This window comes from Eulemur rufifrons, chromosome 23, assembly GCF_041146395.1.
Source record: "Eulemur rufifrons isolate Redbay chromosome 23, OSU_ERuf_1, whole genome shotgun sequence".
NCBI lineage: Eukaryota > Metazoa > Chordata > Mammalia > Primates > Lemuridae > Eulemur > Eulemur rufifrons.
In genome coordinates this window covers 10565067-10582883 of record NC_091005.1, presented here as the reverse complement: position 1 = coordinate 10582883, position 17817 = coordinate 10565067, and the positions used below count along the sequence as shown (strand labels likewise).

At 45.2% G+C, this 17817-nt stretch overlaps 1 protein-coding gene and 1 pseudogene across 2 annotated transcripts in view; one reads left to right on the top strand and one right to left on the bottom strand.

The window, feature by feature from the left end:
- Positions 1 to 608: 608 nt before the first annotated feature.
- Positions 609 to 17817, top strand: part of CMTM4 (CKLF like MARVEL transmembrane domain containing 4) — a 44504-nt gene continuing 27295 nt past the window's right edge. For both annotated transcript variants that reach the window (XM_069456402.1, XM_069456403.1), the window contains exon 1: positions 609 to 794. In XM_069456402.1, coding sequence (XP_069312503.1) covers positions 609 to 794 — 186 coding nt within the window. The remainder of the gene's footprint in view (positions 795 to 17817) is intronic.
- Positions 9494 to 9622, bottom strand: LOC138374081 (U4 spliceosomal RNA; annotated as a pseudogene).

The following is a 17817-nucleotide window of genomic DNA, read 5'->3' as shown; positions in this document are numbered from 1 at the left end:
ACCTGTGGAGGACCCCACTTTCTCCAAAGGAGAAACTGAGGCAGCCCCGGGAAAGCAGCGCCACGCCCCCTAGGTCCACCTCGACCCCGTCCCCCAGCCCCATTCTTCCTGGCCCCCGCCACCCGCTTTCCAGGGCTCCGCCCCGCGCGTGCTGAGGATGCGGCGCCCCCTAGCCAGCCGCCCGGGTCCCCCGCGCGGCGCAGGTGAGGGCGGGCCGGGGCGGGGCCGAGGAGCCGACGCCCCGCCCCGCCCCGAGGCCCGCGGCGGCGCGGCCACCTCCACCGCGGCGCTCCGCGGAGCGCCGCCGAGCGGCGGGCTGGCTGGCCTCGCTCCGCCCCCTCCCGGCCCGGCGCGCCGGCTCCCGCCTCCTTCCCTCTCCGCCCGCTCCCGCCTCCCTCCTTTTCCGTTGCCGAGGCGGCGGGAGCCGAGCCCGGGCGGACCGAGCCGCGGCCGCAGCCGGGCGGCTGGCGCAGAGGCGGCGGGGCGGGCCGCGGGCGGGCAATCAGGCGGCGGCGGCGGCGGCGGCGGCGATGCAGCGGCTCCGCTGAGCCCGCCCGCTCCTGGCGCCGGGAGCCGGCCGCGCTAGGCGGCCCTGGCCGGGCGGCAGCATGCGAAGCGGCGAGGAGCTGGACGGCTTCGAGGGCGAGGCCTCGAGCACCTCCATGATCTCGGGCGCCAGCAGCCCGTACCAGCCCACCACCGAGCCGGTGAGCCAGCGCCGCGGGCTGGCCGGCCTGCGCTGCGACCCCGACTACCTGCGCGGCACGCTCGGCCGCCTCAAGGTCGCCCAAGTGGTAGGTGCCGGGCGGGGCCCCAGGTGCCGGGAGGACGGCCTAGCCGCGCGCCTTCCCTCCCCGTCCCCGCCGCGGGGGCGCAGGCCTGGCCGGCCTCCGCCGCGTACCCGCTTCCCCGGGCTAGACCCCCGCTCCTCGCACCCCCTCTCCCTCGCGGGGTTCCCGGGCCGCCTTCCAGCCTCCTCTGGGGACCCCAGCCTCGGCTAGACCCTGTCCTCTGCAGCCCGGCAGCCTCAGGTGTGCACCTCTTACCTGAACACCTGCCCTGGGGCCTACCTGTCCACTCCCGCCTTCGCTCTCGGGAGTCCGTTTGCTTACTGGGCTTGGTGGTGCGCAGAGCATGGCACTGGGTGGGGATCATGGTGTCCCCAGTTTACTACTGGTCTTAGCAACTTGTGGCAGGTTTTTGGGGCCCGCACAACCTCCAGACGGTGCTTGTCTGTTTCTGCTCCAGAGACTGGGGACCGTGGCTTGATTCCTCCCTGGCACCTAGCAGGGTGCTGGGCTTATGGTAGACGCTCAGTAAATATTTGTTGAATGGAGGCATGTAGCCCGGATGCATTTGGGGGGCCCAGATCTGCCCACAGAGTCTTCAGTTTACACTGCAGAGGTTTGAGCCCTCCTAATTAACCTAGAAGACAGAATTGGCATCCTGGAAGCCACTGCCCCAGCACGGTGGCTGGCACTGCCCAATTGGTACCCAGAGTTAAATCACTCTGGGAGGGCAGCCAGTTTTAGATGCAACAGAAACAGAGAACTTTCTGTTGGGCTTGTCCATAGTAGAGTTCATTTCTCAGGGACCTTAGTTTTAGCTTTCAGGGTGTTCAGGGCAGGGGCCTGTCAGCTCTGTTCTTGTTTTGTGGTTTTGTAACAGGCCTTTCTGGGCAGTTGCTTAGCTCTGTTGTGGACAGGGCATGCTCCAGTTCAGAAAAACCTGTTTTTCCCTGGAATTCCCTGTCACAGGTAGGCCTTCCTCTGAGGCCCAGCCTCAAAACTTTATAGACTTCTCAGCCAGAGAAGCCATTTGCACGGAGCTGCGCTGTATGTGCATTTTGTTTCTTGAAGCATTGGTTCCTCTGTTCTTACTTGAGTGCATAAATAAACATTCCTTGGGAATAATATGTGTGGACACCCTTTAAATAAAGGTCCTGGTGTTTGTGAATTGCAGAATCCTGGACTGTTTTATCTTTCTCCTGAGTGAAAGGCTTGTTCTGCTTATTGCCAGAGGGTATTTTTGAAGGGCCTTAAGGAAAGACAAATGGATAAGGTTATCTGTCTTTAGAATTTCAAACTGACTTTATCCAGTAAACTGGAATGTTCTCAGAGATGTATTGGCTCTGTAATTAGGCATTGCTGTTAGCTGAGAGAATGTAGGTGGTAGGGGGACGTGTGTAATTGCCCCTTAAAGGAGGCAGCTAGCCAGCGTTTGAGTATAGTATAGATAATCAGAAATGACTAAGGAAAGAGCAGGGCCTGGTCAAGTACCTTGCCTTGTTTACACTGTGGGCTTTTGAAGTAAATAGAACTTGCCACTCTAAGGATCTAGTAAAAGAATTGAAACCCAGTAGCTTTGTGCAAAGCGTTAGTTATTACCTCATTGCTTGGACTTTGTCACCCAAGGCCAGGGATGGAAGCCAGTGGTATTTATCGTTACCTTTTGCTAAGGTACTATTTTGTTGTAGAGCTTTGCTTTTAATCTGGAAGAACTTTTGGGCCCAGCACATAAAATCTCACTTAAGTCTCCTATTTGTTTAATCTCTAGACTTTAAACAATGAGAAATTATGCGTCAGCAAGTGAAGGAAAGGGACCTGTGTGAAGGGTATGGCAACTCGAAACAGTCTTCTGTGTGCTTGGCTTTTTAGCCTTGATAAAAATCTAGGTTTTTAGGGGGACCCCCCCCCCACAAAAGTCCAAGAAATTGGACTGTACGTTTAAACTGGGAAAGAAAACAAGAAGTTCTTACGAAGATAGTTCTAAGAGGTGACAGAACTCAGATCATCAAGAAATATGAGTAAGTTCTAATTACGTGGTTTTTGAGAAAAATTAGACTTTATAAGTTTTAGTTTTTATAGACTTTTTGTGGCATGTGGCCTATTGCAACCTGTAGATCCTTGCTACTCCAGGTGTGGTCCTTAGGCCAGAAGCGTTGGCATCACCTGAGAGCTTGTTAGAAATGCAGACTCAGTGCCCTTACCCCACACCTTCTGAATCATCTGCATTTTAACAAGGTCCCCCAGGTGATCCACATGTGCATTAAAGTTTGAGACTTTAAATCATTTTAGGTTTATGACAAAACCTTGCACAGGTGCTAGCAATCGGCTCTCAATAGTAACATTGAGGCTGAGATTTTTCTGTAAAATGAGCCTATATCTCCCTCAAAAGAGTAAGAGAATGAGGTAATATGTAAAAATTAGCACCTCGTTTATTAGGCATTTAATTGATGTGTTATAAATGTTAGCTATCATTGCTAATTAATGTTTCCTGTTTCTAAAGAAACTTTGTGAAAATATCACCAAAAAGTCATGATAATTATATATTTGAAAGATCATTTACTTCCTTATGATTTAAGTTGAACTGATATTTTAAATGGAATGTCATTTGATAGTAAAACTAATCTGGGATATTATGAAAATTAGTACAGTTGTATAGATGATATCTTTGCGGAATGAAACCTGTACCTATCTCTTAGTTGCAGAGAATGTCTACTGTGGTTACATCAAATAATGTGCACTTTTTGTGGAGGGGAAGAATTTGGTTTAAACAGCTGATTTAAATTACCTTCTTCCTCAGGAGTGTGAATTCTGTGGGAGCTTATTGGTTTTTAGCTCTCAGACACCATTTCATGAAATAGTTAATGTAGGCCTTTTGCTTTTGCTTATTGTTTTTGGTTTTTCTTTTTTAAGAGACAGAGTCTCACTCTGTCGCTCCAGGCTGGAGTGCAGTGCCCTGATCATAGCTCACTGCAGCCTCAAACTCCTGATCCTCCGGCCTCAGCCTCCCAAAGTGCTGGGATTACAAGGCTGAGCTGCCATACGCAGCCTATTATTTTTTTAGTCAACTTGGTTGAAAGCAGAGTTTTGCCCTTGGGATGGGAGTGGTGGTGGTCATCTATTATATATACCAGGATGTTGCAACAGGCCCTGGATTGGACAAGACTTTTTTTTTTTTTTTTCTTAACAGTCCTAAACTAGAGATGGACAAGACTTTGAATAATAACAGGCATCGTTTAGTGAGTGCTTACTCTAGCTCTACTATTGTCATCCCCATTTTATGGATGAGGAAATTGAGGCACAGAGGTTGTGAGTTGTGGTGGAGCTGGGATTTGAACCCAGGCAGTCTGGTTTCAGAGTTGCTTTTTACTGTCTCCTGAACACACCAATTTGAGTTTTCCCCTTAGTGAGGGAGACCTCCAGACCAAGGACGTTTCTGTGATCTTTGGGCAGCCTAGTGTCCTTATGGGTGAGTTTATCCAATGCGAAAGCAATGGACTCGAAAGGTTTTGATTTCTCTTGGGTCGTGTGCTGTTCCTAGGTGTGTAGCTCCACACTTTTGCCATTGAGGGGGTGGGTCTTTTCAAGGGCATTTCAGTTCCAAAAAGACCCTTCAGGGAGCTCCTGTTGCTTCACATCTCTTTCTTGAGACCTTCCCACGCCCAGTTGACCTTTTGACAATGCACTTGTTTGGGACTTTTTATAACAAAAGCTGGGCAAATTGTAAGAATTAAGGGGTTAATGTTTGACAGGTGCTTTCTTAGGTAACTCAAAGACAAATTTGAGTATTTGCATTTCAGGATTGGGGAATGGTATATCTTTTATTTGATGGAAACCTAGTCAGTTTTTCATCTCAAGCCAGTCAACATAGTCCCTGGCCGGTTACTGCTCTTTGGAGGATGTGCTGGTGGGGGGGGACAGTAAAAAACTGGATCTTTATCAAAATCTAGTGAGAAAATAAGTTATAGAAACTATACGTAGCATTAAATGGCCAGATTTACAAAGCTGCAACCTTGGTAAACGACCAGCTGCAGACACAGCAGTGAGCTTATCAGTCCCAAATCCTCTCAGCTGTGTTGGAAGAACTGGTTCAACTGATGTTCAGTAGGGTTGGACTTGGCTTCCTGGTCCTTAAGAGCTGGTCACATGATGAGGCAAACAAAATGACTCATGTCAAACCATGAAGGGGTCAGTGTTTTGTTTACTGCTGAAGATTCCTTTGTCCTCCTGGCTCCCACCTGTCCCTGCAGATTGCAAATGGAAGCATGTGCTGGTGGGCGTAGTGGGTTTCATTACTGTGGCTCCTTGTAAAACAGTCCCATCATCCCTGAGGAAGATTGTTATCTGTAGGAGTTGTCTTCCTGATCCAGGACTTGGAATCAAATGCTAGCAGAAAAGCAAAGTTATATCTGCTCTTAAGTTTTTGTGATGATTAAAAATAGTAAAATGATCATCCATGACTTCAGAAGAGGATGTTAAGTGTAGAGTACACATCTGTTTTTACAAAACCAGGCAAAGCAGTTCAAGAAAAGAATACTACAGAACAATATGCCTCGTGAACACAGACATAAAAATCCTCAACAAAAAGCTGTAACAGAAAATAAGATCTAGCAAGGTGTAAAAGAATAACACACCAAAGCCAATTGTGATTTATCCCAGGAATGAAAGGCCGGTGCAGTTTTAGAAAATAAATAGATGTACACCATATTAATAATTTCAAAGAAAAACACATGATTATCAGTTGATGCAGAAAAAACATTTGACAGAATTCAACACTCCTTCATGATAAATGCTGTCAGCAAACATGGAAGACAAGGGAACCTCCTCAACCTGAAAAAGGGCATCTAAATATATCTACAGCTAACATCATACATAGTGGGGAAAGAATGACCGCTTTTCCCCCTAAGGTGGGGAACAGGCAATGACATCTACTCTCACCACTCATATTCGGCATGGTACTGGAAATTCTAACCAGGGCAAGAAAAATAAATAGAAGGCATAGGGATTGGAGAGAAAGAAAATTGTCCCTATTTTCAGATGGCATGATTTGTCTATGTAGATAATCCCATGGGAATCTATAAAAAAGCTCCCAAAACTCGTAATGAGTTAGCAAGGTTGCAGGATATGAGGACAACACACAAAAACCAATCATATTTCTGTGTCCTAGCAATAAATCATTGGAAATTGAAATAAAAATCAATGTCCGTTACAATAGCTCTGAAAAGAATGAAGTACCTAGATGTACATCTAACAAAACATGTCCAGGATCTGCACACCGAAAAATACAAAACACAGAAGAAAGAAATCAGAGATGATGTAAGTGGGCAGTTATATCTGTTCATGGATTAGAAAACTCGATATGGTTAAAATATCGATTCTGCACATATAATCTCTAGATTTAACACAATCTCAAACTCCTAGCAAGATTTTTTGTAGATGGAGAGAAAATGATGCTAAAATTTGTATGAAATGTCAAAGCCAGGCAAAGGGATGCTGATGGTTGATGGAAGTGTGTCAATGCTAATGGAAAACTTCTTCCATTTGAAAGAAATTTACTCGCATTTATTAGTGAAAATGTAATGTTAAAATTAGAAAAAATTTGAAGAAAATCATCTTGGCATGACAGACTCAAATGAAAAGAACTTTGTAGCTTTTTCCTTCCCAAGGCTATATAAGATAACCCTGTGGTATCCCAATTTTCTGCTGTTAGGAAAACTGCATCAGTAAACGTCCTCTTGAGTGTAGCCTGGATTCTTCTTTTGGATTATTGTTTTTTGTTAAATTTCAAGGAGTGCTTTTACTACATCAGAGGGCAATACCGTCACATTTCTGAACATTAAAAAATAATACGGACTTGATCACTGTTCTTGCCCGCAGTATACCTGAAGGGCCAGTTTATTACAGGTCTGCGGTGTGCTTTCCCACAAGTACAGATGCCTGGGAAACGGCAAGCTCTGTGAGTCCTTACGGTTCCTCCTGGGCCACACGGCTAAATTCTTTCGTGACAGCTGGGGAGGAACTTTATTCTTAATTAGAAATTGGTAAGAATCTTTCCCAGGTTATGACACTGCAGAGGATGCTTAGAGGCAAGGACAGGGCTTGTGTGCGTCCTGCCGGATCCAGGATGCTTCTCTCCTGGTCCAGGGAATGCCTACCTGGGTGTCGGACGGAGGCCTATTTCCAGCCTGGAAGTAGTGCTGGGTGTACCTGAGCCGTACCACACATGTCGTCTGCCCCATGAAGGACTGACATATATGTGGCAGCCAGGCTTGGGTTTTTTTTTTCTCAACAGTCCTCCCAGAGCTATTGAAATAACCTGGAAATACCAGCATTTTGGCCTTCATCCCCCAGCTGCTCTCACTACCTTTTGTATCCTTATTCCTGGATGTAGCCCCAAATCCTTTTGTAGGACGATGTCAGATTTCTTTAGAAAATAAAGTTATTTGTTAGCGAATACAGCAGGCCTGTAACTGTGATAGCAGATAATAAAATTTCCCAGACCAATTTCCTGTGCTGCCTCATCAGACCATGTATAAATATATCCTAACTTTTTTTTTCTTATTTCTACCACGTTCATTAGTTGTGACTAACTTTTTTTTTTTAAAAAAAAACTTTCATGAGAAGTGAAAATATCCTAACTTTTAAAAAATGTTTGAGATTACAGCAGTTCATATAACAAATACCCACGTACTCACAATGTATCCTGATATTTTTGTTTAGAAAAACAGGATGATTCCTGGGGGACAGGCTGTGTGTGCAAGAAAAGTAACAAGCAGGGTGAGGTGAGGTGGGATTTGGATTCATGAGCAACGTGGGACATCAGGGGGCCGGGAAGGAGGAAGGAGGAAGGACAGGCTGGGAGAGGTAGAGAGCAAGGCATCCCTGCCCCGGCAGTGGTCTCAGCGTCTCCTGTGGCTGCAAAGAGCCAATTTAAACTGTGAACTCAGCTCGAAGTGGTCCAGGGCTCTAGAGCGAGGGTGCGGCTGGCTGAAGAGGGGGCAGAGGAGTAGAAGGGTACAGGATTCAGAAAGTGACCTCCTTGGGGAGAAGATTTTGCTTTTTTTAGTATTTGGAAACTCTTATTTTTAAGCAGTTTCATTTTTTGGTAGGGGAGGGTTTTGTGTGAATAATTCTCCATTAAAGGGGGTCTCAGCCTTCTTCCCAATTCTCCTCGTGTGTGGCCTTGTCTCCTTACGTAAAATGATGGGGTCCATCACTGGTTTTCAGAGCGGGGTCCCCTGGGATCCCTAGAGTTTATTAAGGTAGCAGTGGGAGACTGACACAATGAGGGATAGGGTACTAATTATATTTCAAAAAGTCTAATATAAACCACATTAGGCAGAAGGAGGCAAACTTCTTACCTTTGGAATTTTATAGTACTGATTATTTCATGTTGATCAGAAGTTGTTTTGATTAACTTACTCCTGCCTTCATCTTTGTGCTTAGGGTTTATTCTACCCTCGCTCACCCCCTTCCTGAAAATGCCCACTTGGCTCTGTTCTTTGGATTTCTGCTCAAAAGAGACCGCCTGTGACCACCGCATCTAAAACAGGACGCTCCCCACCCCTCTGCTTTATTCTTCGTAGCATTTACCAACTGACCAGAACGTCAGCTCCATGAGAGCAGAGACTTGGAGTTCAGGTTCCCTGCTGAATCCCCAGTGTCTAAACCGATACCTGGCACGTAGTAAGATAAACCGTTGAGTGTAATACATATTTAATAAAAGAAAGAAAAGTTGTAGATTATTACTTAACATAGTTTGTAAGGCCAGAGTTTTTGAAAACATGGAATCCATAAGGGAAAAGTAATTACATGTTTATAAATAAATTACTGGACTGTGTTCTAAGTGGAAAATACTGGGGAGAAAGTATGGAAGTAAAATGCCATTGTAATTACTTTTTCTTTTTTTAACCTTAAGTTTTAAAAGAGTATCTACTGCTACTAGGAAACAGAAGCTTTTGCTTAGGAGACAGATTTTTGTAAAAGTTGGGGAAACCATAAGAGGCTTTGCCAAGCTTTTTGCTTAGGAAAGTGTAAAATGAAAACCAGGGATTCTGCAATTATTATTGAACTTGTCTGCTTTCTGATTAACATATTCAGACAGAGAGTCACTCATATCTGCCAAGCCAGAATCTTCTGAGAACCTTTAGAGGAGACACTTTACATGTTAAAAAAAAAAAAAAAAAAAAAAGAAGAAGTCCCAACTGGGATTGAGGCTGAGGGCCATAGTGGTTGTTTTCATAAAGGTTTCTGATTAAAATAAAAGAGCAGCAGTTCCGTGGGGCCTGAAGAGGGAGGCCAGCGATCTTCAGTGAAGGCTGGAGAGGGCTCTAAGAAATCCTGTAATCCAGAATTTTGTTGCTGAAAATTTCAAATGATTAAATTTGGGAATGAAATGAGTTAATAAACACTTAAAGTGTTCAGCGTTTAATCAAATGGAGATAGTTCTGGATGGTCTCGTCATTGCCACTGTGATTTGATGACTGGCCCAGTGGAAGCCTTCATTCTTGTGGTTTCCCGTTTATTCCAGCACAGCTATGAAAAACAGTTTAAGGCTAAAAGATCTTTGCGCCAGTGGGGGGAAAAAAAACCCGGGGACGATGGCTCTTCCAGTGGTAGTCGCTTCTTTGGCTTGTCTACTTTCTCTCACTCATTTTCAGGCCAAACCCTATAAATGCGTATAATTTGAGATTAAGAGTTGGCTAAATAACTTGAGAGTTCCATCAAGATCAGTAACTAGATATCAGTAATAATTGTAACATATCTACTCCTTTAATTAGTAATAATTGAGCCTCGGATAAACCTCATTGGCTGTAATACTGCCGCTGCACAAAGCTATCTGCCCCCTTTAAAAAACCAAATCCATACTTTATATATATTTGAGTGCCTAGGCTGGGCACTCAAATATAAATTGGACTCAAGGTCCTATTTATATATGTCTAAATTTATGTATTTACACATACATAAATAGGACAAAAATCCCTGCCTCCAAGGAGTTCACAGACCTCTTGGGTCTGAGGGTTTGGGGCGGACAGAACCGTCAGATGACCTGAGTCAAGTGCTCTGATAGAGGCCTGGGGACAGTGGGCTTGGCAGGGAAGTACTTGTGGCCTTGTGGGAAAGGGGTGCATTGCCATGAGATGTTGCACGGCCAGTGCCTGGAATAAGGTGTGTGTCCTGTGGCAGAGGAATATCCCAGGTGCTGGGAGTCAAGCCCAGGAAGGGGTGGTAAGAGGTGAATCGGCCGTGGTTCACCAGGCAAAGGCACGGAAGGGAAGGGCACGTGGTTAGGTGTTGAGGAGGGCCTGGTTTGTTAGGCTGATGAATTTGGCTTTTCTGAAAGAGATGGGGGAGCACTTGGAATGTCACTGGTACGAATTGAAATGTGCATAAGTATAAAGTACATGCTGGATTTTGAAGATTTATTAGGAAAAAACAATGTGAAATATCTAATACTTTTTTATATTGATTACATACTGAAAGGGTAATATTTTAGATATATTGGGTTAAATAAAATATACTATTCAAATTAATTCCACCGGTTTCCTTTTACTTTGTAAAATATGGCTATTAGAAAACTTGGAGTTGCACGTATAGCTCACGTATTTCTGTTGGATGTTGCTGGGTTAGAGGGTGTGAGGAATGGCTTTGAGAAGTGAGATGACGGCAACGAGGCCTGGTAAGACACTTTGAGTAGATCAGGTGAGAAAAGAAGGCCCAGCTGGTCTTTTGGCAGTTTGGATGGAAAGGAAATGACACGGGGGGGAGAGTTAAGAGGTAGCATTTATGTTTCATTACATTTCTTGTTTTTATTTTACAATACGTTAAACTCATTTCTCAATCCAAAACATATTAAAACTAATGTTATAGTGCATTACTGGGTGTCAGGTTGCTAAATATGTTATACTACAAAATGTTCCCATTTTACAGATGAGGAAATAGAGGCTTGTTGGGTTCAGTAACTCACTAGTAAGTGGGGAGCTATGCAGTCTTCCTGCAGAGTCCACACTTGGAACCCTTGTGTGAGCTTTTGTTTCTGCAGCCATTAGGCAGATCATGAGCATTGTTCCAGCATCACATGTCTGTCCCATCCTATGGTGACTTGGTCCACTTCTGTTGTCTCCTCTGCTGGGACTGTGCCTGGTGTGTCTGCCAGCCTCAAAGAGCCCTCTGGCTCCCAGTTCTTGTATGATTCATGGGTCACATCTCCTAGAGTCGGGAGAAGGGAGGCCTCTCAGCTCTTCTGCCTCCTTGGATTATCAATGAAATTTTAAGAATTACTGAGGTCAGAGCCAGTAAAAGTCATGAGGAAGCTGGAGACATGTTCCTGGTAGAGAGGTGAAAATTGAGACTTGATTATCTTCCCCTTTGCCAGCAGACTTCACAGTGTTGGGGACTGGAAGAATTACTGACCTGACGTTGGCACCCTTTTGGACCCTAACTTATTTGTGGGTACTAAATGGTAATTTTTTAAAGATAAAATTGTAACTCATACAAATATAAAATATTTTATTAATCTGTGAGGGAACCAGTAAGATGTTACAACCTGTTCAAAGGAAAATTCAAAGAGCAGACACACACACATATATTCCATGAAATGAATTTCAAGTAGATGCAACTCTGGCTTGGAGGGGAATCAGTTGTCTCTCTACCAGACAGAATTCATTTGCCTATTTATAGACAAGGATCATTTGCATTGCTGTCAGTTATATATAACTTAACAGAATTATAAAATAGCTCACAGGCACAAATTCTGTAGGATCAGATAACTTGGAAAGCTATGTTCTAACAAGGCCTAGTTTTCCATTGAAGAGACTCCATAATTTTCTTGGTCCATGTCAAAATCTTTCACAATTTATCTTGAGATGGGGATTGTACGGGGAGAGGGGGCTGGGTGGGCTGGATTTTTAGAGCCTCCCGATTTCACTGGTCTCTTTCTCTCCCTGTCCTCTATTCCTCCTGCCTGCAGCGGGATCCCTGCATATCTGGGTTGCTGGAGGAGCATCCTTTATGGCCTCCTCCTCCCCACTCTCGATTTCCCTGTTGTTTTTCTCATTTTTCTCTGATCACTTTTCTTCAGAAAAATAGACCTCGTTTACCTACACCTAGGGCCACGGCCTTTTGGCCTGGGCGTGGCCTTCACGGGCCTGAGTCAGGCCAGAATGGTTAGGAGAGTTCAGGTGAGAGGGTTACCTGCTGCCTCGGGGTTGGTGCGAGATTGAGTGGAAAGCGCTCAGCATGGAGCCTGGCCGTGAGAAGCACTTGGTGAATGTTGCTTGTTACTGTTAAGGCGCTGATGGGCCCTGCCTCATCTAGCCAGCTTCTGGCCCTACTCAGGTTCTTTCCATGAAAATCTGCCAGCCTCAGCCTGGCTGGAAGCTCCTTATCACCTCATGGTAACAGGCTGCGGCAAGGCCACTGCGCCCTTTTCACAGCCTGGAGACATCCTATTAGTGAGTGGGCTGGGCAAGGCCGTGCCCTGTGTCCCTTTTGCCTACCTCCCTTCCCCCACCCCTCTTCCAGCTGGTTCTACCATGCCTGGCCTCATTGGTTTTTCTTTGCTCTGACTGATGTCCTGTGTCCTGTGATGTCCTATGGTGAAGCACTGGCTCCATTATAAACTAGCTCACATTATATATGTCCCTCACTCTCTGGATACCGGCTTTCTGAATAGATTTGAATAATGAGGAATACTTGTGTTCTGTTGTAGTAACTTTATAAGCATCTGCATGGCAAAGACCCGGTTTTCTTCGGCTCCGTGCTCACGGTGAACCCTGAGCTGCTTGGTGAGCACTTGCCAGCTCATCCAAGTTCAGTTTGATGGTGATTTTGGAACAAGTCCCAAATCCAGGAAGAAAAGAAAAACAACTAATTCATGTTGAAGGTGAATGCATGGGATAAATCAATCATGGAGCTTCATGGTGGCTCAAACAGTCAGAAATTCAAGAGTTTTATATACTCAAAGGGATCTTGTGGCCATCCACGCTTGCCTGTTCCTTGTTTTATGGGTGAGGAATCTGACCCCTAGAGAAGTTGTGACTTGCCGGTGCTACCTGGCTGGTGGGTGGCCCTGGAACTTGAGCCTCAGTCTCCCATTCTTTCCCTGTGCTTTGCTGCTGCCGCTGTAGGGGCGGAGGTTTGATCCTGTCCGTGAAGCCAGATGTGGGACAGTTCTGTGAATTTTGATCATTTTTCTTATCCATTATATGATGATGGGGAGAGACAGATGAATTGTGAAGAGCCTTAGGCATTTTTTTTAGGATAGTAGTTTAGAAAAGACTATGACAAAGTCTTCGTGATCTGTTTAAAGGGCAGGTATTTAACCAGCTCAGGCCAAGCGAACGTACTGGGGCAGGCAGCATACTTGGGCGCCCCAAGGTTTGGATGGTAACAAAACCCTGGTGTTGGATATAATTCTGCCTTTTAGTTCCATAATTCCTATGGCAGTAAAGTGAGATCAGGATAATTTGCCAGCAAACTTGTCTATATTCCGTTTAGAATATTGCTTTAGAGCTGAAACTGGGGAAATAGGTAGATAATTCTACATGGCTGTTGGCATGGTCCTGCAGTGTGTGATGTTGGAGGAGGTGGTGAGGATGTCACTGGTGGTTTGTTGCTCAGTGCTGACTTGGGAAGGTAGTTGGGGAGTCGCTGCTCATGCCCATGCCTCACCTTCGCTAGATGCTTTGGAAAAGCTTCAGCTGTTGGTCTGGGACTTTGGGGGCCCAGGGACTGCCAAGCTGAGAGAGTGAGGGAGGCTGAGATCCAGCTTGCGTGCTCTGCTTGCCAAGCCCTATGCCCTGGCACTGGACGGTGTCCATTGCGAGGAGGGGTTGCCTATTCCCAATTCATCAGCCCAGAGGAGGTGCCATTTTTAATTTGCTATCCTCTTGCCAAGCTCAGTTCTCACCCAGACCGGGGTCTGTTTCTTATTGGCATAAAGGTGCTATATGAAACAGCTTATGTCTTAATTATTTAATCAGGAAACTGTTTTGTTTTGTTTTTTTGTAGAGACTGGGTCTCACTACATTGCACACGCTGGAGTGCTGTGGCTATTCACACGTGCAATCATGGTGCACTATAGCCTCAAACTCCTGGCCTCAAGCGATCCTCCCACCCCAGCCTCCCAAGTAGCTGGGACTATAGGCTCATGCCACCATGCCCAGCAGGAAACTTATTTTAGATACATGGCTTAGCTGTGATACTAAGCTAGATAGGAGAGTGTATTTTAAAGCAAGACTAAATAAAACAAAAATGCAAACTTTAAATATTTTCCAGATATACTATTTTAAATAGAATTTTTGGCCGGGCGCGGTGGCTCACGCCTGTAATCCTAGCACTCTGGGAAGCCGAGGCGGGTGGATCGCTCAAGGTCAGGAGTTCGAGACCAGCCTGAGCAATGAGCGAGACCTCGTCTCTACTAAAAATAGAAAGAAATTATCTGGCCAACTAAAATATATATAGAAAAAAAAATTAGCCGGGCATGGTGGCGCATGCCTGTAGTTCTAGCTACTCGGGTGGCTGAGACAGGAGGATTGCTTAAGCCCAGGCGTTTGAGGTTGCTGTGAGCTAGGCTGACGCCACGGCACTCACTCTAGCCTGGGCAACAAAGCGACACTCTGTCTCAAAAAAAAAAAAAAAAAAAATAGAATTTTTTTGCAGCACCTTTCCGCATTTTGTATGGTCCTCTATGAGGTGTGTAGGTGATGTGTTCAATACCAAATGACTGACTAAATACAGATAAACAGGAAACCTGCTGACTCATTTCAGCAAGAGCTTTTGTTGAAATTAAAAACTCTCAGTTCTGCTCAGAACCCACGTTATCAAAATATCTGTCAAGCAGTTGATGTTGTATGGTGGGTAGTAGAGGTCGATGCAGAGAATCATTAGAGTTTCCGCGCCACTTGTTCCTTTCTGGGTGTGTGCATGGAGGGGCCTTTGGGACTGGCTGGGTGTTCTGGGGCCATGCCCACCCCTGCAGTGTTGGTCTGAGTTGCCAGCAGCAGATACATGGATCGTTTGGGGTTTACTGCAGGACCCACTGGTGAACCAAGCCTTGGAGGGAACCCTGGAAGGGCCAAGCAGCTGGGCCTCATGAATCTTGGAGGTTTTACTTGAGTCAGTGCTTCGCCCAAAGAGACTCAGCTTTTCTTTCCATCTGCCTGGTCCAGGACAATCTGTGGCCCCTGGGCTCCAAAGGGCCCACGTCCTCCCTTCACAGACCAGACTGGGACCTGATCACCTCTGAGAGAGGACTTGGTTCTGCCCAGCTCCGCGTTGGCCCCACGCTAGCCTGAGGCCAGCCAAGTGCTTGGTCTCCTGCTATGGGGACTATGGAGGGGGATGGGTCCATCAGGCTTGCAGAGGCTTACGAGCACCGACTGCTTTGGGGACAAAAACTGGCTGGTGGGGTGCCAGGGCATTGGCCCCACTGTGGAGGGCAGCATGTGACGCTTTGTCTGTCTCAGGTCGCAAAGACCTGGCCACCACTGACCTGGAAGAATCCCATGAGAGACTAGTTAAGGACCTCAGAGGGAGTTGTAAACCATTGAAAAGGAAAGTGGTGGTCTCAATAAAACGCGAACCCCTGTTTGGTTGCTGCCAAGAAGAGAAAACTGGCCGAGGAAGATACTATTAAATATATTTTAAAGTAAATAGACTGCAAGGAGGAGTATGTTAAAAACATTGCTGCCTAGCTTGTTTGTAGTAGGAAACACAATCTCTTGCTTTAAGGAATGTCATATTAAGAGGCCCCATGGAGCAAACCACATTTCACTGTTAAGTAGTTGCACAAAAGTATAGGACAACATTCAGAATCTGCTATGTATACACTTAGGTAACTTCTGTAAATAATAGCATAACCCCAAAAAGCTACTCTTAAGGGTTGAGGAATGATAAAAGAATGCTTAGCAAAGGTGCAGGCGTTATGTTTTCTGAAATATGTATATTATAAATATATTCTGATAGATTATACATTTGAAATGTTCATCACTGATCTGTCTGCTCTCTCTGATGCCGACTTGCTGATGGTGGTTGAATTCCAGAGAGTATCTGAGTGTCTATTTGGGTGGAGCTTTCTCAGCTAGGCCAAGTTAAGGTGCCTGGCCAGCTGTGGGTTGGCGTCCTTGGGTCAGGTGCCCACTCCTTTGTGCACACAGGGTGCTGAGCATGGCCCCTTGTGCAAGGAACAGCCTAGAGTCACATCATGTTGATGTGTTTATCAACAGTTCATTCCTTTTTATTGCTGAATAGTTTTCCATTGTAGGTACTTACCATGGTTTCTTTACTTTTTCACTTGTTGAAGGACACTTGAGTTGTTTGCCATTTTTGGTGATTATGAATGGAGCTCCTGTAAACATTCCTATACAGTTTTTGGGTGAACATAGGTTTTTATTTCACTGGGGTTAACACCAGTGAAATTCAATTTATCAACTTTTTTTCTTAATGGATTATGGTTCTGGTGTCATATTGAAGAACTATTCTCAGGTTATAAAGGTTATATTTCTTTACTCAGACTTTGTCTTTCCATTTATTTTAAGAATGTGCATCCTTGGATTATTTTATTATAGCTGATTTATTATCTGATAATCCCAACAACTGTCATCTCAGCATTGGCATCTGTTAATTGCCTTTTTCCATGTGAACTGAGGTTTTCCTGGTTCTTTGTGTGTCAGGTAATTTTGAATTATATCATGGACACTGGATTGTTATGTTCTGAGACTCTGGTCTTGTTTAAATCCTATGAAGAATGTTGATTTTTGTTTTCTTTTAGAAGGCAGTCAACCTGGTTGGATTGAGATGGCAAGTTCTGACCAGCATTTTGTGGGGTGAAGATTCAACATCAGTTCTGTTTCAAAGCCTTTGCAGTGCTCTTTGGATCTTTCCTTCACGCATGCCACCCAGTGGCCAGTCTGGGACCTGGGTGGTGACCTGTCCCATAGTTCAGTTTCTCAGTATTCTGTTTAGGTCAGATGCACATACGTACAGCTGGTAGTGAGCCCGGGAGTTTGTAAACTTTATGGGTTTGATTTTTTGGTTTATAACCAGGTATTTATGGAACTTTATGGGTTTGCTTTCTCTTTTTGCTAACTGCCTGGTACTTTCTAATACTTAGAACTCCCTCTTTTAGTTCTGTTTCCTAAAAGCTGGCACTTTAGTTACTCTGTTGTACACTTGCCATAACTTTGTCCATGTCCTAGGCCACGTGGTGGGAGGACAGGGGAAAAAAGCAATGGGAAGGTGGTTCACTTGCCCTCTTGGAACTCTGGTTCCTCTGAATCTGTTCCCTCAGAGTTTCCGGCATCTTCAGTCTGTTGCTCAGCCTCCTCTGCCACTTCAGGAGTGCCTGCGGTCTGGAATATAAGAGAGAATCAAGGAAAAAAAATTAAAAAAATAAGTAAAAACCAGGATCGTTCCCAATGTCTGTCAGTGTTAGGAATCCCCTTGCCCACTTCCCCAGCCAGAACTAGCGGGCTTGTCCTGGAATCTCTCTGTCTACACTTGGTTCCCTTTTCTGGGTTTGAGGCTGCCTATGAGTCTGAGCTGGAGGATACTGGAGGAAAAATAGGAACCTGACTGTTGGTTCAGTGGCGCTTTGAATTCTGGTCCTTTTCCCCGTCTGCCTACTCCTGTTTATTTTTCAGAGTCCTGGAATAGCTGCTCCTTGCACTGTTTCCAGATTTGCCAGCAGCATTCAGCGGGAGAGACAGGCTGGATCGTACCTACTACATTAACTGGAACTGGAATTCCAAAACTGTGATATTTGGAAGGTTTCTAATTTGTTTTTATTGTCAGTTTTTATTGTCTATTAGCCAAATAAGCTTTGGCTTACAGGCTGCTTGGGCCCTGGTTTGCTTAGACTAGAGATGACTCACCGTGCTGTGGTGTTTTGGTTTATTGTTTGTTTTGTTTTTGTAGTAAGGAAATGTTTTAAATATCACTCTGGGGTATTCCTGGCAAGTGCAAGGAATCATATAAAAGTATCCATTTTAATAAGGTTTGGACTTAACATCTTTCATATTAATGAACAGAC